The 10,547-nt window shown below is 42.9% G+C and overlaps 1 protein-coding gene across 1 annotated transcript; it reads right to left on the bottom strand.

Moving 5' to 3' along the window:
- Positions 1-3,027: 3,027 nt before the first annotated feature.
- On the bottom strand, positions 3,028-9,482 carry LOC123409779 (pantothenate kinase 1). The gene is made up of 17 exons (XM_045102647.1): positions 9,112-9,482; positions 8,879-9,010; positions 8,347-8,387; positions 7,450-7,566; positions 7,099-7,218; positions 6,918-7,012; positions 6,750-6,843; positions 6,200-6,331; positions 5,674-5,786; positions 5,258-5,378; positions 4,805-4,921; positions 4,633-4,727; positions 4,447-4,540; positions 4,102-4,227; positions 3,914-4,026; positions 3,595-3,784; positions 3,028-3,480 (listed from the first exon to the last, which is right to left on the bottom strand). The coding sequence occupies exons 1-17, from the start codon at positions 9,230-9,232 to the stop codon at positions 3,337-3,339; spliced, it is 1,965 nt and encodes a 654-aa protein (XP_044958582.1). The 5' UTR covers positions 9,233-9,482; the 3' UTR covers positions 3,028-3,336.
- Positions 9,483-10,547: the final 1,065 nt, after the last annotated feature.

The following is a 10,547-nucleotide window of genomic DNA, read 5'->3' as shown; positions in this document are numbered from 1 at the left end:
TCGGACAATCGGAGGCGATCCACCAAGCACGTCATGCATCAACGTATGCCACCACGATCTTGCAGTCACCATCATCGTCTCACCATGGCCAACGTAGCAAGGCCAGCCAGCCTGCGGCGAAACTGCCGTAGACAAGGTCTGACGGGATGAAAGCCACGCAAGAGGGAACCACCTCCACCCTCAAAGACGGTAGCTGTCCAGATGCGACGATAAGAGCAAACCGAGCCATTAGAACTGAAAGGCGACATGAGCGCAACCACCTGGAGGACGTCCTCCACCGGCATGGCAGGTGCCTACCAGACACGGTAACAGGGACACACTAGGCCAAACAGGCCCGACCAAGCCCCGGGGCTCGTAAAGTCCCCGCTGACGTGCTGCTGCACGTAGGCCGCCGCCACCGCTACCCTTTAGATCATCCCAAAAGTTCAGTCAGACTCAAACAGGCCCGTGATGCTCCTATCGCCACGCTGCAGCGGTGTGTCATCAACGTTATCATCTTCATCGTGAGCCGCACGACAGGCTAACCGGAGGCAACAAGGCAGGCCCGCCCTGACCCAAATCAGGCCCAAGGGGCCCAGTTCTGGGCCTGCATGGCCGGAGCACCACCACCGTCGCCGAGCCACCAACGACAACACCTCCACCACCTAGGTCACCCACGCCGCACCAGGGAAGCCCCTCCGCCACGTCGGATCATCGTTGCCGAGGAGCACCACCTAGTCTAGGGGCGCCTCGTGCCACCCAAGACCGAGAGGGGAAGGGACAGAGGTCCGCCACCATCGAGGCTGCTCGGCCAAGGGCCGACGCAGCACACCGACGACGACGAGAGGGAGGAGTGAGGGGGAGGGGGCTAGGAAGCGGGAGGCGGGAGCGGCGTGGGTCGCGGGAGGGAGGAGGGGGCTCGGGAATCGGGGATAGAAACACCCTCTCTGTATTCCTATGAGAAGGCCTTGCGGGTAGTTGAAAAGAGACCACAAGTTTTACTCATCCGCAATTCAAAATCATACTTATTCGCAGAGGACACCTAATCAGTGAAGACGACGCTATTGTTATATGCCGCCAGTATATATAGGATAGCAAACCCCTACAAGAGGACGAAGCGCTACCAGGTTCAACACAACCATAATTTTCAAGAGGGATAAAATCTCTAGTGATCCATAGCATCTCACCTATTTCGTGTGTCGCGGTCGTCTAGTTGTGTTATCAACTTGCTAGGTTTCCACATTGTAACCACAATTGTACTCTATCTGGAGACATAATCCAAGCAAAGCAGGAATAGGGGTATACCCTTCCTAAAAGGGCTCGAGCCTGGATATATCATTGTCTTTGTCTAGAGATCCATACCGACCCTACCCTACCTTTGTGATCAACAAATCACGTGCAAATATTGTCACGCGATGGGACATCAACGTAATTTTCCTCGACATGTAGCCAGTACTCCCTCTGCTCCTAAATATAAGCCTTTTAAGATATTTCAATAAGAGAATACATACAAAGCAAAATTAGTGAATCTATAATGTAAAGTATGTCTATATGCATCTGTATGTAGTTTCCTAGTGAAATCTTTAAAAGGCTTATATTTAGAAATGGAGGGAGTACATGAGAGTAAACACTTTGGGAAAGGTTACTCAAATGCAAATTCAATCTCATTTTTTGGCTATCCTACATGTTAACAATAAATTATTTTGTACTTACTCCATGAAGCAAATTTATTTCTCTAGATGATCTAAACATCATCTAGCCATTGCTTGTGTTGAACTCTTGTCATTACTAGGACCAATATTTGAGGAACTCCCACGTGCTGCTGTAAAATCTGATGAAAACTATGACCGACCTCACCATATGACTTTAATTACATACAATAACTTAATATCATGTACACACATGTACGATCATTATCAAGAAACAAAAAATGTATGATCGTTAAGATAAGAATTTTGGAAATAGCATAATAATTATTCATTCACAAACTGAAGATGATTAAAGATGTTAGCACATATGTGTCAATGAGTAATAATGTACTATCGAAGGGGTACACCCCGCTGGCTTTGACAGAGAGTGTCAACCAAAGAGTGTCTAGAGACCCCCCACCCACACCAAGAGTAGACATTCGAACGACATAACGATGGACATGCTATGTCCGGGTGATCTCTTCCTCATGAGTCGCCTTGTAGATAGCTCTCATATTAACGGTAGGGGTCAACATGTGTAAAGACCTTGCCAGGAATTTCCAAGGTCACCACCTTCCGTGAGACTACACTAATGTGACCTAGCTTTCCTATGGATCCAATCTATACTTTGTAAATGTCAATTCATGTAGGGATATTACCCATAGGACCCTAAACCTAGGTAAAACCACGAGTATCTATTGTCTTAAACAAGATCCTTTCGGACACCACTCCTTTCTAGCGTTCTTTATGACTTTGCGGTACTTCATAAGATCGGCAGTGAATCAATTTTCGACAATACTTGATACTTTATTTAGCATAATTTATTATGGTTGTAATAATGCATTATCTTTTATCGTTTGTGGCACCATATGTATATTCATGAAAGCATACATTATTATTTTAAACATGTTTAACACACCAAAGAGTAAAGACAATGCCTTCTCCACACGTGTGTTAGCCACCATGCTGGTGCAACAAAATGAAAGAAATGATGATGGCCTTAATTTTGTTGCATTATGCTACAATTTTATGTGGGATTTTATTCAAATACAATAATATGTTCGACGTTGGTTGGTAACACTGCTAATTATTCCTTCATTTACACGCTAAGATCCTTCCATTTTGGCCAATCAGGGGAAGGATATCTCTCCCACGTCCGAGGTGCGTCCCCACATGGTGATTCTCTTCTTTTCTTTTAAAAAAATGCCCTGGGTCCTAGTGACCATGGGTATAGTTAAAGAAAAACAAATAATGTTCGACTAGTATCACTCCTAGCATTTTATATTTTTATTACAATAAATTCTTGATTCAGGAAGATCGACAGGGAAACCCAATTCTAAGTGCAACACACATTTATCAATAAACTTAAGAGAACTGATTTTATTGATTACTATAGGGTACTGCTTCCATATTTACAAGATAAACAATAAAGCTTACAAAAATGAAATAGACACAAACACACTTGTATAAAAAGAAAATACAACATGAGCTAACTATATGAGCAACTCTATTTTGGGGTAACTACCTATGGGAAATCCTATTTCTGTAGACAACCTTTGAACCATCACCAAGACTATTACAGGTTACAACAAGTTGAGGCTGTTTGTGCCCCCACATCTCACCATCTTGTTATTTTTACGATGGAGACATGCTTCGGCCTTTTATTGCTTTACATGGTAGCCGCTTCACCGGACTTCACTAACTTAGCTTTCAGCTCTGCATTCTCCCTTTGTAACCGTTCAAGCTCAGATTTCAGAACTGTGTTGTCATGCCGCAGCCTCTCCACCTCAGCTTCAGCGGCTGTATTCCCCCCCTAAACGAAGCACATACAAGGTGAAATGCCAATGAGAAGAAGAATGTGTCGAGATTGACATTGGATTATTCAAGAGAATGTCAGTGTTTTGATTAGATTGCGCCTGTCACCTACATTGTCTTGCTCATGAGTCAACGGCGAAGATGGGAACTGTCCTGTGTGTGGAGCACCAAGCAAGACCTCCCTAATGACTTCTTGTGATTCCAAACCGTCAATGCCCATGTTCTCATAACTCCAGAATGCACCTAGGGTTCCCAAGAACCCTTCATGGCACAGAAATGTTGTTTGAACTTCACCTTTGGACCTGGGAGCAAAAATAAAAAGACAGAAGCAATTATCAACTGCCTGACCATGATGGAATAATCGTTCCCATGTTCCAAGATAGCTAAATTTTCTGAACATTTCACAAGATATCACTGTATTAATTCCTTACCAATACTTGAGGGAACGAGAAATCTTGTCCATAGTCTTCTCATGACCACAGACATAAGCACCTCGAAAGAAGATCCTCTTTAGGCCTGATAGATTAGCCACAAAGTAGGCTATCTAGATAAGAAATAAGAACACATCAGAGGATACTTCATGATGGTGCCTGGTAATTCCAATATCTGGAGAAAATACCTGTCCAATGTTGTATGTGAAAGAGTTGAGTAGAGCTGCTGCGAGATCCTCTGCTTTGTACTCTGAAAGTTTGCCCGAGCTTACCTTTCCAAAGCTTGCCGCAGTAGTGGATGCTGGAAGACCAATCTGGATTACAGAAAGAAAAATTAATGGGCGTACTGACCGCCTGGTGTACCAGAGATTCATAATTTCCATGATAAGCATGTCAAAGCCTACAGCTAATCTTCATATGTGTACAACAGCAGATGAGACCACTATTCCATTTTGTAATAAATGTTAATGTCATTATTATAGGAGAAATCTTACAGAAAAAAAAAAGATTCTTCCAGAGTATAGATCAAATACCTTTGGATAACCACGCTCCCCATATATGTCTCCAACAGTCAAATCAACAGCCAAATTATCACCACTCCGGCTCAACTCCAAAAATTCCTCATAACTACAAGCCACAAGGAAAATTTAGAGATTGTTTAAGCATGTATCAAAGAACATTCCTACATCTTATAAGTTTACAAGCTAAATTGTTAGTACCTTGAACAGCCAGTTAAAAGCCTTGCAAGACCAAGGATAGTACCACCACCAAGATGTGATCCGATAATACGCTCGAACTTCCCCTTACCAATTACCTGACACGATTGTTTTTTGCTGATAAAAGTGCTAGTACACAAATAATTAAAAAAATGAAAACAGGGCACTGGCGAACCTCTATCATGCTGACACCAGATCCAATATTAACAAGGAGATAAGGAAATATGTTGCCATCGTTATGTTCATCTGCTGATGTCACATCACTAGGAGCTGCTGCTTCGTGACTGTTCTCCTACAGCAGTGGGGAAAACACACAATTAAGCTTGGAAAGATAAATCACCCTAACCACAATAACATTATTTAACTGCATCGTGCTTATTCACAAGACTTATATGCATTGAAAAACTTTGTGTTATTGTTGTGGCGTCCAGGCCACAACTATACAAATGGAACGGTAGATCAGTCCTTCACTTCTGGTTTACTTAAAAACGTGTGCAATTTGTTCCTACTGGTACACATTATGCACAAGCATTTTACTTGAATAAAACATGGTACTAAAACTTGTCTTGTTTCTTGTAGTGTGCAAGAAAATGATAAACAGATAAAGGATATCATCGTAGGAGCTCACCTCTTGAGATTCCTCGGGGTTCAAGTTTTCATTTCTGGGATCCCCGTAACTCATCAAGGCACCAAGAGCACCTAAATACCCTTCATGTTGCAAGAATGAAGCTTGCATTTGACTCTCTGACCTGAATGGCATACCTCAAATGTTAAGATTCTTTCCATGGTTGATAAAATAAGAGTAGAAACATGCAATGAGAAACAAATAAAGATTTTGTTGAGAATCCACGTAAGGACCACAAACTTATATTTCCTCCATCCCATAATATAAGAGCGTTTTTGACACTACACTAGTGTCAAAAACACTCTTATATTATGGGACGGAGGGAGTACTAAATACAAGGATATACAAACTTCTCTATATTTTTTATATGGACAGATGCTCATCAAGAGGTATACATTTGGAAAATATCAAATGCTTACCAGAAGTTTAGTGCATAAGAAATATTATCCATTGTGCTTTTGTGTCCACGTATATATGATCCACCAAAAAATACCCTTCTGAGGCCCAGGAGTGATGCAACAAGAAAGGAAATCTGCAGGATACATACCAGGATATGAACCCATATTTCAATAGAGAACAATAGACCAATACCAACATGGGAAACCGTGGAAGTACCCCATAAAATGTACTTTCTTGTAATGTCATTGTTCCTACTAACATGCTCGAGGCCATTTAAACAAAATCAAAATGGTTTTACTGAAACAATTTGTCTTGACATAAAAAACACTATGTGTGACATAGAATGAGTAAACCCTATGCCTCTTTTTTCCAGTAAAATTCATTATACTACTATATGCATTTCTTCTTCAGATCAACAAGCGTATCTGCTTAGCTTTTCTTTCTTCCAATAGAGTGAGGTTGAGTGCCATCCATGTAAACAGCTATGAGCAGCTGAGACAATAAGTATAATTTAATAACATGCAGGAGCACACAACATAAACTCACTTGTGCAATGTTGTAAGTAAAGGCACTCAACAATGCGGAAGCAAGGTCTTCAGGCTTGTAATCTGCTAGCTTTTTCATTGAAGTAATAACTTTTCCAAAGCTAGAAGCAAGAGTCGAAGTTGACAGTCCTTGCTGGAACATATTAGAAAAGAATAAATAAGTAATCTATAAGGACCGGTGATCATTCATTACATACGAAAGGACTAATAATTTAATACTCCCTCCGTACAGAGAGGTCCAATGTTAATATTGTCAACATAAAGATTTCAATGTGTGTCATCAATTATTCTAAAGACAATGCTCCCAGTAGTCATATTGCTTTCCAAGCAATCTTGATGAATAAGTTAACTCAAGGTAAAAATAAGTATTTATTCCACTAAGTCATAACAGAATCATAAGCAAGCAATAAAACAATCAATTCCCCAAGCAAATGTTTAAGTTTAACAGATTGACCTACACACTAGGGCACTACTGGCCTACCAAAACTAAAATAAAAGAAAAAGCAAGCACATAGCACGGCATGAACAGAGCAAGGAGGGTAACAGCAAACCTTCTGGCAGACAAGCTCCCCGCATATATCCTTCACAACTAGATCAAGTACAAAATTGTCCCCTTTCTGGCTTAATTGCAGGAATTCATCATAACTAAGAGAATGATACATATTAGTGGGAAGAATATGTAAACCAAGACATTTGTGACGCAAAAGGATACACATTACCTTTTGCAGCCTGTTAATAGTTTTGCTAACCCAAACATAGTGCCGCCACCAATATGTGTCCCAGTGACCCTTTCAAATTTTCGATTTCCAGTGACCTGCATTATACTTGATAACACATGGTTATATGAGCTGCATTCTGCTGTATTTCAATATGTGAATCATGATGACGAAGAAGTGCAACCTTCAATATGCTAACTCCTGAGCCAATGTTGACAAGAAGGTAAGGGAACATGTTATCTGGGGAAATATCAATCGAATTCCTCTTTCCTTTCATGTGTGTGAAGGCTGCGCCAGGAACATTCTGCGAGGAAGCATCAGTTAGATGAAAACCCAGATCTAAATGAGAACTAAATACCAGAACTTGTGGAAGGCAAGTGGCCTATGTGAAACAATCAAGAATGCAGCAATACGTTACAAAATATTAACCGGAAAGAACCATATCTTAAGCAGTGTTACAATGTTAAAGAATTTCTGAAAGTTCAGAATCCAAATGAGAAGGTATGTGGTATGATGAGAGCAGCTTACAACTCACCTGTAACAAAAAGTTTGCTCCAGAAACAACGCTGTCCATTTCATCAAGCTTGTCAAGACTAACACCTAATTTTTGCCGAAAATCATCACCAAATTTATATGATCCACCACCTGTAGCCTGCAAATGATCTCCATTACAGTCAATTCTGGTCAAGCTATTTTACAATCAGCCTCAGATAATGGATACTGCTAACAATCAAACAAGACAAAAATAAAATGAGAACGGTAATGTGTTAAGCATTAAACAATTCTATAATACAAAACACAAACAGACAATAGTAAATTCTACATTCTCAAGCAAATGTATATTCAATATGGCAATCAGAACTCACAAGTGCACATCATTCGTCATTCTTGTTTTTGCAATTATTGATATTTGGGGCAGCTGAGTTGCTGGGGGGTTTGCCTCAGCTGCAAGTATGCATAAGTTTCAACTATAGGGGCAAAATCTATGTTTCCTAAATGCGCCAAAAACAGTTACAATCTGTCGCTTGGCGACAAAACTTCGTTCCTGCAACTCTTCAGGAGTATTTATTAGTGATAGCGTGGGTCCATGGAAATTAATTTCAAGAATTATTTTTAACAATAAATTGTAAATAGTAAGAATGACTTTGGTGGATGTTGACAGGAGCACGTAATAATAAATGGTAATGGATTCATTCAAATCCCATGTAACTGTCCACGGCAACGCACAGAATGAATGTATCATTTGAAATTTCACATTTTGGCTAAAGAAGAGGTGAAGCATGCCATACATGTTACTGCAAATAAATAGAGGAGCACTTCCAATTGCTAGCTGCATAAATGATCCCCGTTTGCATTAATGTATTCATCTTTTGGGTCATAAGCCCATAAGGTCATCGGTACGTACTATGTAGTAACACGAGAAAAATCATACCTTCAGTGTCACGTTTTCTTTGCTTGACCCCGTTGTTGTCCCTGGCATGAAAATGCTACACTTTAACCCACGGTAAAGATAAAACTCCAACACATAACGAAATCATCAAACAAAAGAAGCTGAAACTTTTTTTTTTGAGTTGGGCAGAAGCTGAAACTTGACAGAGTGAAAACAGAGTAAAACACTGTGTTTGCATCGCAGAAAAGAGCTACTGCAAATGCCGCTAACTGCAGTCAACAGCTAAATTGTAGATTCCCCTATTCCTAGAATCCATCATGAGCCACAAGTCGACAGCAAAAGACTTCAGAATGCTCCGAAGAACACCCTAGCTCACGAGCAAGTAACAGCCGCTGATCAAGCCTAGCTACCAGCACCTTGGCACCCTATCCTACATACTGTATTTTCCAGTGGAGCAGGGTCGCCCAATTCTCCAATCTCCACATTGCGTGATTAACCGTGGCAGGAAGCCAAATGAGCCGGAGAAGAACCAACCAGTTCGGCGCTGCGGGCAGCGAAGGTAGCACAGACGTACCGTTGCAGCCGATGAGGCCCTGGGCCCGGACGAAGTCGAAGCAGTCGTCCAGCCTCCGCCTCTCGAACTTGGCGAACCGCAGCTCCGCCTGGCCGCCGCAGCTGGCCGTGTACACCAGCTTTATCAGGGTCCCTGCGACCGCGGCACCCACAGGCCACAGCCATCCGCATAAAGACCAGCGAGGAATGAACCAGGATTCAGAAGCAGCCGGGGAGCTTGCATCGTGAACTTACCTCCGATGTCGAGGGCGAGGAGCGGGGAGGCGGCGGGCTGGCGGGGGAGGAAGATGGGCGGGCTGCCGTCGCCGGGGTCGGCGCGGATCTCCGCGCCGGAGAGGTCGATCCGGCGGCCCATTGCGGCGCCCACGCCGTACGTCGGCACGGATCGCCGGGCGCTCGGGGATCACGCGCGCATTTGGGTGCCGTGCCGCGCCGCGCCGCGCTCCTCGTGGTGACCGCCTCGGGTTTGACTGCCGCGCTGTTGCCGCGTTTGGACTTTCTGGGGGGGCAGTGGAGGGGTAGTAGTAGGCGGGCAGGCGGCTGGCGGGCTGGGTGGTGCGATCGCAGCTGGGCGCTGGTGGGTGAGCAGTAGGGTAGATGGTTGGTTGGTGGACGGGAGATTCCGGAGTCAGAGGCGAAGAGGAATAGAAGGAAGGGGAGCGGTAATAAGAGATTGTGTTCGGATGCCTTTTCCCATTGCCGGGCGCCCGGGCCTCCTTTTTTTTTTTTTTGTCTGGACAGTAATAAGTTTCCTGCTATAGTATATTTGGACAATGTTGGCTACTCCAAAGGAATGGCAGCTTGCTTTCAAGTGGCAATGGGAAAAGGCATTATGGATCTTGGGCTCCATGGAGGCATTTTCGAATGTCGAAAAATTCTGGCTTTTTTTTTTTACATGTACATTTGTATGGCGTTTTGTGGGCATGTACGGAGAACGGATTACGTAAGATGTTGATAAAGTAATGGCGTTTTATGGGAATGCACGGAGAACGGATCGCGGAAGATGTTGATAAGCTACGGTGTTTTGTGGGTATGTACGCGTCCTATTGAGGTACGGATGGCGGAATATGTTGATAAACTATGACGTTTTGTGAGTATGTACTCATTCTTTGATGTACGGATCATGGAAGACGCCGATATAGTATGACGTATTGTGGGGGTGTACGAAGAACCGGTTAGGTAAGATGTTGATAAGGCATGACGTTTTGTGGGTATGTATGCGTCCTATTGAGGTACGAGTAGCGGAAGATGATGATAAGTTATGACGTTTTGTGAGTATGTACTCATTCTTTGATGTCCGGATCATGAAGAACGCTGATATAGTATGACGTTTTGTGGGAATGTACGGAAAACTGATCATGTAAAATGTAGATAAGGCATGACGTTTTGTGGGTATGTACGGCTATGTTGGGGACGAGTTTACGTCTACATGTCAAGCTATACGCCAACACCTTGATCGCAGGATAGCCATTGAAAGTTGGTCACAATTATTCCCGACAACGGCCATTATGAACATGGGGTTTCATGGGTCGGATCACCGATCGTTACTGTCACATACCGATCACTATGCTAAAAAAAACTAAAGGTAACTCACGGGAAGTGGTTTGACGTGTGATGCTTCTGGAAGCCTATTTTGTTGATGTCGTGTCACATGCCTGGGAGTAGGCGGG

The sequence above is a fragment of the Hordeum vulgare genome, chromosome 7H (genome assembly GCF_904849725.1).
Source record: "Hordeum vulgare subsp. vulgare chromosome 7H, MorexV3_pseudomolecules_assembly, whole genome shotgun sequence".
NCBI classification, from domain to species: domain Eukaryota; kingdom Viridiplantae; phylum Streptophyta; class Magnoliopsida; order Poales; family Poaceae; genus Hordeum; species Hordeum vulgare.
Note: the sequence above shows the minus strand (reverse complement) of the source record. Positions and strands in the feature narration are given on the sequence as shown.

Bases quoted from the DNA above. Each gene is read 5' to 3' on its own strand.
- LOC123409779 (XM_045102647.1), bottom strand. From the start codon at position 9,232: ATGGGCCGCCGGATCGACCTCTCCGGCGCGGAGATCCGCGCCGACCCC. The intron at 7,219-7,449 runs GTGAGTTGTAAG...GCTTCCTCGCAG, and splicing joins GAGCAAACTTTTTGTTACAG to AATGTTCCTGGCGCAGCCTT. The intron at 4,027-4,101 runs GTATTTTCTCCA...TTTCTTATCTAG, and splicing joins TCACATACAACATTGGACAG to ATAGCCTACTTTGTGGCTAA.